The sequence below is a fragment of the Chenopodium album genome, chromosome 23, assembly GCF_948465745.1.
Source record: "Chenopodium album chromosome 23, dcCheAlbu1.1, whole genome shotgun sequence".
Classification (NCBI taxonomy): Eukaryota; Viridiplantae; Streptophyta; class Magnoliopsida; order Caryophyllales; family Amaranthaceae; genus Chenopodium; species Chenopodium album.
This window is the reverse complement of record NC_137856.1, coordinates 38,731,818-38,745,886: the sequence shown is the minus strand read 5'-3', so window position 1 is coordinate 38,745,886 and position 14,069 is coordinate 38,731,818. Positions and strand designations below refer to the sequence as shown.

General features: G+C 33.5%; 1 protein-coding gene across 1 annotated transcript; it reads right to left on the bottom strand.

The window, feature by feature from the left end:
• Nucleotides 1–4,134: 4,134 nt before the first annotated feature.
• Nucleotides 4,135–13,648, bottom strand: LOC145606726 (beta-D-xylosidase 1-like). The gene is made up of 8 exons (XM_081662551.1): nt 13,117–13,648; nt 10,495–10,557; nt 8,180–8,461; nt 6,313–6,482; nt 6,118–6,215; nt 5,668–6,018; nt 5,126–5,539; nt 4,135–5,034 (listed from the first exon to the last, which is right to left on the bottom strand). The coding sequence occupies exons 1-8, from the start codon at nt 13,441–13,443 to the stop codon at nt 4,436–4,438; spliced, it is 2,304 nt and encodes a 767-aa protein (XP_081518677.1). The 5' UTR covers nt 13,444–13,648; the 3' UTR covers nt 4,135–4,435.
• Nucleotides 13,649–14,069: the final 421 nt, after the last annotated feature.

Genomic DNA, 14,069 nt, shown 5'->3' with positions numbered 1-14,069 from the left:
TTATAGTACGTCTCTTACTATACTTTTTTTTTCCCCCTAAAATCTCATATCAATTAAAGTGTGTCAACTTGAAAGAAAGGTCGAAGTATATTTTGCACCATTAGCGTTACGTAAAACCCAACCCTTAATTAAAATTAAGATTATCTATTTTAATGGACACCAATACACCATCAACTTTCACATTCTTATAAGCCAATTACACCGACACTCTCTCTAGGCGGCTAAGCCATAGCAATTAAAATTAAACACGTTCCATTTTTCGGGTGGAAAGATCTTCTTTAAGACAACTTCATAATCTAATTATAATCAAGCATAATACATACACTTGTATTTTTGTACTACGTATATTTATTTTTTAATTTATATATATTAATCTTGGTTGGAAGATAGTTATGTCAAGTTGTCAACTTTAAGTGGTTGAAAGTGGACACTAACCCCTTAACGGTAGCGTTTGATTAATTCTCTTAGATTTTGATTTGTTCAACTTGTAGATTGTAGTGTTAGATGTCCATATGTTGTGGCTTTATTTTGCAACAACAATTATTTTTACTCTTTTTTTCATTTTTTTTTCGTTGAAGAGTGAGCGAGGTTGGTTTGAAGATGTGAGATTAAGGCCAATTCAAATCTAGATTCATGACAAAATCTTAACATTTTTTATTTGATGTTAAAATATATATAGAATATTATACTTTAGTTAGCTAAAATCCGACTTCCAAATTAAAATGTAAGAAAATATCATATGTGACAAAATCATTCTCATCTACTCCCTTTATTCCAATATATAGTTTGTCCCCCATTTTTATTTTTATTTTTTTACTTTGTGTCCCAATTCAATTTAATTTGTCTTTCCTAATATTAGTAAGAGCTCACTATTTTTAAACAATCAATTCTTTCCACTACTAGGGCCCAACACACCCTTTCATTTAGTTTTTTTGTTTTTTATTTTATTTTTTTTTAAAAAAAGAAAAAACGCATCTATATATATCTTTCATCATATCATTTTTTTAAAAAAAAAAAAATTAATCTAATAATTGAAGAGCATTTTTTTTTTGACGCAAGAGCATGGTGTACTTTGTGTTATTAAGCATGTAGTACGTAAAGCTTAATAATAGATAAAATTAAAAATAAGTCCTTTGAAAACAGAGTAAGGGCTTGTTCATATTTACTTAATTTCAATTTAGTTCAGTTCAGTTCAGCTCCAATCAGTTCAGTTCAGTTCAGTTCAGTTCAGCTCAGCTCTTAATTTCCCTCTCTCATAAAATATTCATTTCAGCTTAATTCATTTTAGTTCAGTTCAGTTCAGCTCAGCTCAGTTCAGCTCCAAGCAGTTCAGTTCAGTTCAGCTCAATTCAGTAAATGTGAACAGGCCCTAAGTACAAAATGTGTTTTCCTATCAATTAAAAGGCCAGATACACATCGTGAAAACAAATATGTTCATATTTGTTAATTATGGAAATCTACAATAACAATACCGACATGATTAATTTATATATGAATGTCTTATTGAAGTATAAATTAGAGATTTCTCTATCAATAGATGACATCCACTTTAATCTAAAAACTACATATATTCTAAATTTATTTCAAAAGCTCTCTCTAATACATAGTACAAGATATAATATCGGCTATAGGCGCATCTTAACTATGTTTGTGCTCACCTTCTAATTTTAAACTAAATTCGGCTTCTTCATTATGATATTTATGAGTGATGAAAGCACTATTATTCAAAAGCAGACACTAGCTATATCGTACTTATATTGTAATTTTTCAAATTGCAATTTGCAAATATTGCAATCATATATACGTTACTCAATTGTCTAAATATTTGTTATAAGATGTTCTTTTTCCATTTTGTGGATGTTGGTTTGATTAAACTTTAAAGTATATATAAAGTGTGTTATACTAGTACACAAAATTAGAGATTAAATCTTTAATCTTTATGCCTCACTCTGTAAATGAAAATTATTCATTGTCAGTTTACACATTGTATTAACCTTTTGCCCTTTTTATTCAACTAATTTTGAATACAGTTATAAATTAAATGTTATCATGCTATTGATTTTGAGAGCATATTATGTACACCCGGGTGTCACCGTACACCCCGGGGTCATTTGCTTATTCAACCAACAAATGAGTGAAAATTTTATTTGCTCATTTATTGATAAAATGAGCAAATGACCATGGTATACGGTACATTCAAGTGTATATAACAAATTCTAATTGATTCTGTCTAAATGTATATTCTAATCAAAGCTTTAATTAACTATAATTAATTTTCTTTATAAAAAGTAATAATTAATGGTCAATAATCTCAATATCTTGTCCTAAATAATCATTAAGATTGAACTTAAAAAGAACAAAGAAAATATCTCTAAATAATGTACCTTGTCATAAATGTCTAAATCAAACTCAAATAATTCATAGTTTCATTTAAATCAACATCATAAAATTTTAAGTTATTCACTTGAATAGGGACATTACATTCATATACTCTCCTCATACATGTGTGTTGGGCAAGTGGATTACAAATACATCCAAGACAGCCGAATTATTGGACCCATAAATTGTCCCTTTAAAAAACTTGGGTTGTCTAATTCTTTTCATGACCGTTTCTTACTAACTTGGGCGGTTATTGTGGACCATACCAATGAGCCAATGAGCAACACCATATTTAGCAAATGCCCTTGGCTAATGGCCATGGCCATTTTGTAACGACAAAAACTCATTTTCGGTTTGGGTTTGAGTTAGGTTATATCTTTTTCGATCTGCACATAGGAATATAGATTTTAAGTTATTTTTAATACTTATTTATCTATTTAATGAGGTTAGTTCGAGTTGAGTCGAGTTAAATTCATATTAGTTGTGGAAATGTGTCATGGGGCCGAGGCACGAATGTCCATTATTGGCTCAAGTACATTTGCGTGACTTAAGTGTTGATCAGCTAAGTGCCTAAGTACAAGTGTACAACTCTCCCAAGTTTTAATCAAAGTAGTGAAGCATTTGAGCTATGGAGTAAGTAGTTGTTTAGATTTTAATAATAATTAAACAAATTTAGGTCCCACAAATATTTGTTTCTAGATTTGGCTTAGCATAATGGGCTTTTCATGTTTATCACGTACTTACAAATCTACAAAGTGTTAGATTGGACATTGAAATATTAAGGGACATGGTTGGGAACAAAACTACTACGTCTAAGCATATCTTTACTGTTTACGTCTAAGCATATCTTTACTGTCTCAAGTGTCATCAGTCATGTCTTTACTACTCGACTGCTCGTATTGTTTAATACAACTATACTTTTATAGTTTTACGTGTGTTGTCCCCTTTCCGAAACTGATTGTCACATTATTCGAATTTCTTGTACTTCTGTATTGTAACTAATTTAAGTGTTCAGTAGTACAACAGACTAGCTATAATACTTACAATGTTCGAATTATTAGACATATTGTGTATAGGGCTGTGCACGGTGCGGTTTGGAGCGGTTTGGAGCTCAAACCGCAAAATTGCGGTTTGTGATTTTTTCAAACCGCACCAAACCGCAATTCTATACAAACCGCACCAAACCGCACCGCAAAATACGGTTTGGTGCGGTGCGGTTTGCGGTTTTTCCATAATTTTTTTACCTCACAAATAATGATTATTTGCTAATCTTTTGTTATGAATTTTTCACTTGGAAACTGTACAACTATGCAAATAATTCAATAGTAGTGCTTTACTTTAATGTTAATAGTGACCCAGTGACATGTCAAGGCAAACATGAAGCAAAACCATTAAGTAAACCACTCCATTACAACTCCAAAGCACAAGAAACGGAGAGTAATAAGAAAGGAAAACTTTGGTTTTCTTAATAATGACCCACACAAGTCAGTACATATAAATACAATATAATAGTCTTCTTTCCATATAAGAGACTTTGCATTAAATTGCGGTTTGCGGTGCGGTTTGGTTTGAAATTTTTTTGAAACCGCACCAAACCGCAAAACCGCGGTTTGGTCAAATTTAAAAACCGCACCGTAATTTCCAAATCGCAAACCGCACCAAACCGCAAAATTGCGGTTTGGTGCGGTTTAGACCGTACTCTGCACAGCCCTAATTGTGTACATTAAAGATTTCAATACGTCATATGATTCGGAATTTCCAACTTCAAAATAAAGTATTATTATATTGAAATCGGAAATACTGCAATTAATCAGTATATCTAGTTGACGCTATGAGAATTACATTTTTCAGTACTTTTTCTCTTGTTCAAAAGAACAAATACGAAGCAAACTAATGTAAAACCACACTTCATGTACACTTCCTTTTTTTTTTAAATGAACCTATGATTCTATGTATTGCATCATATCAACAATCAATCACCTTTAATAAACACTTGCAAGTGAATTTGTGTAATACCTAAATTTCCTTAAATAATACTCCATACCTTATACTAGATTTATTTGCCTAAGTCAATGTGAAGAGAAAGCTTATGTTTGAGGTCATCACCAATATGTAGAGTATGTTCACCCACTGGAATTCTTCTTACCCCTAACTCATCAGCTCTACTAAGATGCTTACAAACATGTATGTTCATTTTAACGCGTTGCTTGGAACCCGCCAACACATGGATCCTCTTAAACCCAATAAGTTGCTTCTCGGGTGACTTGGTCCCCTCGGGTGGGGTAGAGAACACGAGGACCGTGTGTGATCCGTCGACCTTGCCCTTGTTCTTCACATCAATGTGGAGGTCTAGGGAGGGTGCATTGTCACATTGTGTATGTAACACTTTTATAGCATTCTTGTTAAATGAGGTAACATTTGAGTTGATGTATTGGTTGGCTAGAGGTACCATGACCTTGGTAGGTGCTTGGGCCAATGATTGGGTGAACCGGGTGTAACTTAGCCCAAATCCAAACGGGAACACAACCGGACCCCTATAGAAACGGTAGGTCCGGCCCGGGTATCCATTTGATGGGCTAGCCCTCATTGCTAGGTCAGTCATTGCAATCTTTGACACATAGCTTTGGGGGTACCATGTATTTGGTAACTTTCCTCCTATAAAAAAAATATCGAAACATAAAAATTAGAAACAATAATATATTTAGCATAATAAACAAGAATTAGTACTACTAATTTATTTTTTTACCTGGATTAGTGGTACCAAAGATGACATCAGCAATAGCGGTCCCACCAGCTTGACCCGGATAACCAACCCATATAATGGCACTAATCTTTGGGTCATTTTTAGCAAAGGTGACATCAACAGGCCCACCACACATCAAGACCAAAATAGTTGGGCCTCTTGAGGCCAAGGCCACCTTAGAAATTAATTCTTGTTGGTGGCCCGGTAAAAGGACCGATGTTCGATCCCGAGCTTCGGCCTCAATAGATTGGTCCAGGCCCATTACCAGCACTGTTGCATCAGCATGAGCTGCTGCTCCTATTGCTGCACCAAATTGTTGGTTGCTAGTGCAAGCAACACCTATGCATCCTGCTTGGTGGATTGTTTTTGCATACCTTGCTATGCCTTGTACAGGTGATGTGTATCCACATGCCACACCTAGGGTAACATCATACACATTAGTAATAAACTTTTTTGTTACGAAACACGAGTGTTTTTTTTTTTTTTTTTTTTTTCGGGAGGGCCGAAAATATATGAGTAGTAAAAAAAAAAAAAAAAAAACTTACCGGCATAATTACCAATCATGGTGACCGTGGCATCGGCATTAGGCCCAATAACGGCAATAGTACGGTGGCGAGCAGTGGACAAGGGTAGTGATCGGGCCCGGTTTTGGAGAAGGACAATCCCTTGACGGGCCGCCTGGAGAGCCAGATCTTGATGGGCCGGGCTGCAGACATCTCTTGGGCCCAAGTGTCCAAATGGTTGGGCTGATGGTTCACCATCAAACATGCCTAGTCTCATTTGGACTGTTAAGGTGTTGGTTAAGGCATTGTTCACATCAGCCTCGGTTATTAATCCTCTAGCTACGGCCGCTTCCGTGTGGACCGCTAAAAAGGGCCCACAGTCCAAGTCCAAACCTATATGTATAACATCAGAATTTAGTACTTGCTACAATTTTAAATGTTTCAAATGTACACAAACTTTTACCTACGATTAATAGTCTTATTACTACTAACCTGCTTTGATAGAGTCGGCTGCTGATTCCTCAGGAGTCTTGGTGTAATGTTGATCATCATACATTACACCAACGGAGTCACAATCAGATACGATATATCTAACAAAAAGCAAATACAATAACAATTAGATTCCATGATTATTAACCTAAAAAAATTAGAAGAAATGAACATTTTAACAAAATTCATCAAGCTTACCCATTAAGGCGCCATTGGCCACGAATAGTGTTGCGAAGAAGATCAGGATCAGCACAAGTAGGCTTGCCATTAACTTGGTTGTATGAGCACATCACACTAGCAACATTTCCCTCTTGTACACAAGCCTTGAAGGGCACATTATATGTGTCTTCCAAATCTTGCTTGCTCACCTACGCACCAATTTAATTAATAGTTTTGTTACAAAACTATAGAATATAGCATTGATGATTAAGTTTTCATTAAAAACATTCAATAATTAAAGTTTAAATTTATTTAAGGATTAGGTTGACGTTCAAAATATTTGTCCAAATAGCCAAAACTCAAAACACCGAAAGATGTATCTTATTAAATATTGTGTTGAAACACACTTAAATATACAAGACATTTAACAATATGTACTAACTTATCAAAATTTATTATGATAATTTTTTGATAAATTAAATTGGATGTTCTTTTTAAATACTTTGACGTCCATATTTATCATTAGTCACATGTTATACTAAGGTGACAATTGAACAAGCATCATCAAATTAAAAAGAAAAAATGAGGACCATCCAACAAATTTTTTTTGTTTGTACATGATATAATAACTCTAGATTTTTAGGTTGGAAAATTGTGGATGAAAATAATTCCACTTAGATTAGTCCTAGTTAAATCCTTCAACATCATAGTATAGGCAAGAACAATCAATGAAGTTATGAATTTAGATAAACTTCGTTACAATAAATTCCTCTTAAATTGGTTGTTTAGGTTCTATCATTAATCAATAAAAAGATTGTCAAAGTTTTAATGAACAAATGTTGCGTGCAAGAAATTGTTCCTAGTTTAATTAGCCTCAATATCAAAATCAATCATACATCCAACTATCTAAAGCATACATGATATTCTTTTCATTTGATTTATAACACTACAACAATTTATAATCAACTTTTTTTTTTTTAATATAAAGTTTTCATATGTCAACTTCCATATCAATAACGAACTTACGTAAGAAAATTCTTATCCAATTTTTTATGGTAAGGTCTTAGAAAATTTCAAGTACTTGTAACATGTGTGCCATAGTGAATGGAACTCACTGTTGTTGTGTCTTGACTACTAATCCAATACTGTTGCATTAGATATTGTGCTTGTACATATGTATCCTTTTTTAACACATAACTAGAAACATATATTAATTAATTAAAGTTTTACAAAGAAAACAGCCCACCTCATTCTAAATCCTAAATCCTAAATGATGGTGACATAATTTTCACTAAAGAAACCAATTTTAAAATAATCGTCAAGCACTTTTTTTACACTTCATGTATTGAAGGATTGTGTCTAGTAGCTCTAAATAGCTTAATTTGTAAACGGTAAAGAAAAGTGCATTTTGTTAACACGTTTTAGAAACACGCTCTATACGTATAGGTTGCACACTTTTAATGTGTGCACAACACAATATATCAAAAGTAAAAATCGAATGTTATCATTTTTAATATTTTTTGTTACTACTTCTTTTTCATATGATTTGATAAAGGCAAAGCCTTTTTAAAAATAAAATAAAAAATAAAAAAAAAATTAAATTAAGATTTCAAAGTGTAATTATTGAAATGTAACCACTCAATGACTTTTACCAACAAAACAATCTAAAAACTACATCTTCCCTTTTTAGTTAAAAAACTTCAATCTCTTTTTAGTATAGTGACAATATAATAATTAATTAAAGGGACCACAAAAACGAAAAGAAGAGGACAACAGATCAAACGTTTTAATATAATAAACTATCTTATCGTTCAACTTTAGTTATCTTATTATTAATTTCGAACAAGAATGATTAAAACTAACAGAAGTATAAAGGTGACGTGAGTGTAAGAAAAAGGCGGCTTACCCGAGCATTAAAATGGAAGCGATCAATACCATTCCAATTGTCAAGATCATAAGCAGTGTAATGCTTGCAACAAGCAGCAACCTTCAAACGATTCTTGTTGTAAATACCTTGAAGACCTCGAACATAACTAGAAGCATAATGAGAGGCTAAAGTGGGGTCCTCTCCAGGAGTTTCTTGACCTCTACCCCATCTTGGGTCACGAAATATGTTCACATTTGGACTCCAATATGTTAATCCTGCTGTTCCTCCATTATACATTGCTCTTGCTTCATCTGACACTACCTGTTTTTTTATCAATAATTTCATTTTTATTAGCAATTTTCAAAATATACATTATATTAACCAAAAATTTGTTACCTTAATTTTGGACCTTTTTGTTTGGTTGCTACCTTGTTCATCATGTACATATTACATACTAATTAAGTATTAAAGAAGTATGTCATTTAAATGTTATAGCACACACCTTTTGAGTTCATATTTACTCCGTTTTTACTAAAAAAAAAAGTCAATAATATATTTATAGTACTGACAACTTTGAAAAAAACGAAGTTTTAACATGTCTTAAACGTGCGTATATAGACGTGGCCACGTGAAAGGCTGGCATTATGAAATGAAGGGAATAATCGAATGTTTGCTGTAACTTTCAATTTTTGTCTTTTTCTCTTATGTAAAGTTTTATATAAGCAGGTGTACTTTAGTTACACTGATTGAACAAGAGATAATCATGCGTCGGTGCATCTAACTAAAAAGTAATTATAGATTATGTTTTCTGCTTATAGGTGATTAGCAACAAGATAGAGAATCAAAAGGGATTAGTAAAAAAAAGTTGTACATGAAAAGAGAAGTAAAAGGCATGAAAGAGGAAAATTCTACCTAACTATACATACAAGTACTAAAAAAAAAAAAAAAACACCATGACTACAATTGTTGAAAAAGCATGAAATTAAAACAACAAAATTACTTAATCAGAAAGAATATTATGGAGCAACCTAATTTTAAAAGAATTGATTGGTAAAAGACTAAAAGCCACCCGAAAATAACCACTTTAAAATCGATAAAAAGGATAAGTTGAGCATGCAAATTGTATACTCATAAATTCATAATGAGTACTCAGTAACACATGCCAGCCACTATTGCCAATTTGAGGCCAAAATATAGGTGCAAATAAACAAATTAATTATTCTAACTGTCAAAACTTGCATTATACTATCGACAAAAACTAATAGTCATAATAAAAAAAAACTTTGCCTTACACTTAAAGTGCAGTATTGTAGCGGCGGATTCAGAAATATATTAACGAAGTTAAAATAATGGATAAACTTTTTCAAATATTTCTATGTTACAAAAAAGATTTGTAAATTTAAGTGGGGTCAATCTGGTTTAACTGCAATTAGCAATTTAGCGTCAATATACTTGAAGTATAAAGTATTGTGAAAAGACGAAAATGCCCTTATGAAAAAATAATTGTGTGATCACGACTAGAGCTAAATTATTAGCAAGGCCAATGAACAAGTTTCATGAGTCACGAGCTCTATTTTTTTTTTTTTCCTCTGTTTTGACCTCTAATATAACTTTGTTAACTTAGCATGTTTGTCGTTAAATATTTACCACAACTACTCACTTTTTAATGTGGATTACGTGACTGCATGTTTCTGTTGCAAATTATTTTCCTAATTTTCTTTTATACTGCTAGTACTTCGTAAATTGTATTCCCTTCGTCCCTTAATTATATGCTTATTTCTTTATATTATGTGAGTAATAAATGTCTATTTTATGCAGTACTCCATTTTATTGAAAAATTACATGGTACTACACTACTACTCCAATATATAGTAAAATTATATACGAACTTACGAAGTACTTCTTATAATTACACTGATCTATCGTAAATTTTTCCTAATTATTATTAATTTAAGTTTAGAGATACCTTCATTTAATCATGAAGTAGGATGTACGGTCTAATCTACTAACATACCTAAAGTAGATGTAATTAATAGTTGGTTATTTGTGTATTAATTATAAAATTATGTTACTTTTGTCATTAAATCTATATCAGCATGTACTCCAAAATTATGAAATTGCTAATGTAGTATGTACCATAACAAAGACCAATAAATTATAAACAGACTTACTTTTTTTTTTTTTTTTTCAAATGATGAGCTTTTAGTATAGCATAAACACATTCGTGGACCCCTTATAACAATGAAGGAGTATTTTTCAATTATAGGACTTTATGTAGTTAAGCAAATTATACTCTTGAAAGTTATTTTTTTTAAAAAAAAATTAAAAAAATAAAAACATCGTATGTATCTCACCTGTCCTATAGCTTCCCAAAGAGAGGCATTGAAGGAAGCAGCAGTGGTAATGACTTGAGGGAACACTACAAGAAATAGGTCATTTTGCGACGGAAACCTTGCAACGGACTACAATTCCGTCGCAAAAAGGGTTAATTTGCGAGGGAATAAATTCCGTCGCAACTTTGCGACGGAAACAAACTTTTGCGACGGAATTTCCGTCGCAAAGTTTGCGACGGAATTTATTCCCTCGCAAAAGTTTGTTTGCGACGGAAATAATCGTCGCAAAACAATATTAAAAAAAAAATAAAAAAAAAAACATTTTGCGACGGATTCTGCGACGGAAATTCCGTCGCAAAAAGTTTTTAAATTTTTTTAAAAAAAACTGAAGTTTCGCTGAAGGAGAGAGAAAAAGAAAACGAAGAACAGAAAGAGGAAAGCGTAGAGAGAGATAGAGGAAAGCGTAGAGAGAGAAAGAAAATCCGGCCACTTCACCGCCGCTGTCGCCACCGGAACGACCGGAATCCGGCCACTCACACCTACTAACGCCCACCCCTTCCGTTCACTCCCACTCACGCGCACTCACGCCCACCCACGCCACCCCCTCCGTTCAAGCCCACTCACGCCCCTCCGTTCGCCGGCGGTGTGCAGCCACCACACCACCCTCCTTCCGGCAGCCGGATTTCCGCCACAACACCCTCAAATCCCGGTGAGTATTCCACTATCCCCCTTTGTTTTTGTTTTCAATTTAATTTTAATGTAAACCCTAACTTTTTCTAATTATGTTTTTTAATTTAATTTGTAACTAAATTTTATTATTTAATTACTTGTGTTTAGTGTAGTGTAGTTTAATTTATATTGCAATGTTAGAATTAGTTTAATTTTTAAGATATATTGCAATGTTAGAATTAGTTTAATGTATGTTAGTTTAGTTTAAAATACATGTTAGATTAGTTTATAATGTATGTTATTTTAGTTTAAAATATATGTTAGTTAGTTTATAATGTATGTTAGTTTAGTTTAAAATATATGTTAGATTAGTTTAAAATATATGTTAGATTAGTTTAAAATATATGTTAATTTAAAAATACATGTTAGTGTATGTATGTTTATTTGAATGTGGGTAATTGTGTGTTAATTATATGTGTGTTAATTATATGTGTATTAAGGTCACAAAAATAGGTTCATTAGATAACAAATGTGAGAAATAGGCAAGTTAGAACCAAAAACGCCCCATTTTCACCCAATTTTCCTAGTTTTAGGACCTAGTGAACCTATATTGCCACTTATGAACTATTTCAAGCCTCGAACTCAAGTAACTATGTTATTTAGGTGTATTATGGTCAAAAATAAGCTCATTTGATAACAAATGTGAGAAATAGGCAAGTTAGAACCAAAAACGCCCCATTTTCGCCCATTTTTTCTAGTTTTAGGACCTAGTGAACCTATATTGCCACTTATAAACAATTTCAAGCCTCAAACTCAAGTAACTATGTTAGTTAGGTGTATTAAGGTCAAAAATAGGTTCATTAGATAACAAATGTGAGAAATAGACAAGTTAGAACCAAAAACGCCCCATTTTCACCCAATTTTCCTAGTTTTAGGACCTAGTGAACCTATATTGCCACTTATGAACTATATCAAGCCTCAAACTATTGGTTCTCATTCTTTATTTTTATTTCTGCATTGTATATCCTTTGTTTGTTACAGGAGGCGTACCAACACAGACAGGAGGAATCAAGAACCCAGGGTTCCCAACTGTCTGAAAATGAAATTTTCTTTGAGGCGGCTGGTGGTCGTAATAAGAAGGGTCGTGTTAGAGGTCTTGGTGTTGGTGCTGACTTGTACTACGGCACATCTAGGGGACGAGGATCGGGTTCTTCGAGACCCCAGGAACGACCCGGGTGGTGGTGGTGGTGGTGGTGCAGGCCAAGGACAGCCAGCTTGTGTTTAGTTAGGTGTCATTTTTCGATTTTTGTATATGGATGACATTGTAGTTTAAAAAATTATATCATGTACCGTACTTGGTAGTTACGGCTACGTGTTGTATATATTTGAATTATGTTAGGGCGTGGACTTTTTGACTGAAATTATTTTAAATGCACGTATTTTATTAAACAAGATTGCATGAATACAGGTTCCAGGAAAACAAAACAAAATACAAAAAAATTAAACAGGATTGCAGGAATACAGGTTCCAGGAAAAAAAAACAAAATACAAAAAAAAAAAAAAATTAAAATTACAATAACTTTGCGACGGAATTTCCGTCGCAAAATTTGTGACGGAATTACATTCCGTCGCAACATTTGTGACGGACTATTCCGTCGCAAAAGAATCCATTTTGCGACGGAAATACATTCCGTCGCAAAATTTGTGACGGAATATTCCGTCGCAAAATGACTCCTCTTGCTACGGAATTTTCGTCGCAAATGTTGTTTTCAGCTACAACTACCTTTCCGTCGCAAAATCCGTCGCAATTCGTTTTGCGACGGATATTCCGTCACAAAAGGACTGTTTGCTACGAAAGTTCGAGCGACGCCATGCCTGTGACGGAAATCCGTCGCAAAGTCACTTTGCGACGGAATTTTGCCAGTTTGCGACGAATTATTTCCGTCGCAAAACGGCCCTTTTCTTGTAGTGGAAGCTGGTGGCAGCCGGGAAGGCGCCGCGGAACTTTGTCCCGGGACCTACGTTAGACACCCCATGTAATGCCTCGGACCACCACTCATACCCACCTATTCCTAGGCGCGGCACAGGGGCCGCATTGTTCACTAGTAGTTTCACCTTCTCCTGCAGGTTCAACCTCCCGATAAGGTCTTGGACCCTGGCACGTATCGGGAGGTTGACCCTGCAGAAGCGCAGGGTCCGAGTCAGCCCGTTCTTTGGATCACATGCCAATGGGGCTGCTCGGACCTCTGCGCTACAAATAAAAAGAAACAACACAAGAAAGTATAAATTACTACGAGACATAATAATTTTTTGTATTATTATTGGTTTGTGGATAAGAAAAATAATTATTACGAAGTATTATATATTGTGTGTTTGTGAGGAATCGTAGCGAAAATGAGAGAGGTATTTATAGGGAAGTGAAGGTAGCGTAAAGATATAGAGGAAATGATGTTTAAGTAGCTGGTTCATGGGTTGGATTTCCACGTCTTTGTGATAGTATTAGAAATATCAATCAAAGGTTAAGTACATGTTGCAAGTTGTAAAATTTTGAGAGAAAATAAAAGAAGATGAGAGAGAAAATTAGTGATTTTTTAGTGAGTGAGACAGTATGACACGCACTTAGCACTTGCGGTTTTTTTTTTTTTTTTTTTAAGAAAAAATTTATTTAATTATTTTTTGTAGCAGGAAATTGCACTTTTGCAGTCCAATGGAATAGTGATGAGGATATAATTTCTAATTCAGAAAAAAATTACAAGAAGTATTGATACAATTGTCAATACTGGTCCCAATTTTTGGAGAATTATTAGCCTTTAGATGATTATTTTTGGCTTATAGATTATATAATTGTAATATCATCATTTATGGTTATTTCTTTTATTCAAGATTCATCATCAATTGACTAAAAAGGGGAACTTGTTGGATGAATT

Coding starts and splice junctions, on each gene's coding strand:
- LOC145606726 (XM_081662551.1), bottom strand. CDS start 13,443: ATGTCTCGTAGTAATTTATACTTTCTTGTGTTGTTTCTTTTTATTTGT. Junction 10,558..13,116: donor CCTTCCCGGCTGCCACCAGC/TTCCACTACAAG, acceptor TTTCTTGTAGTG/TTCCCTCAAGTCATTACCAC. Junction 5,035..5,125: donor CTTTGGTACCACTAATCCAG/GTAAAAAAATAA, acceptor TTTTTTTTATAG/GAGGAAAGTTACCAAATACA.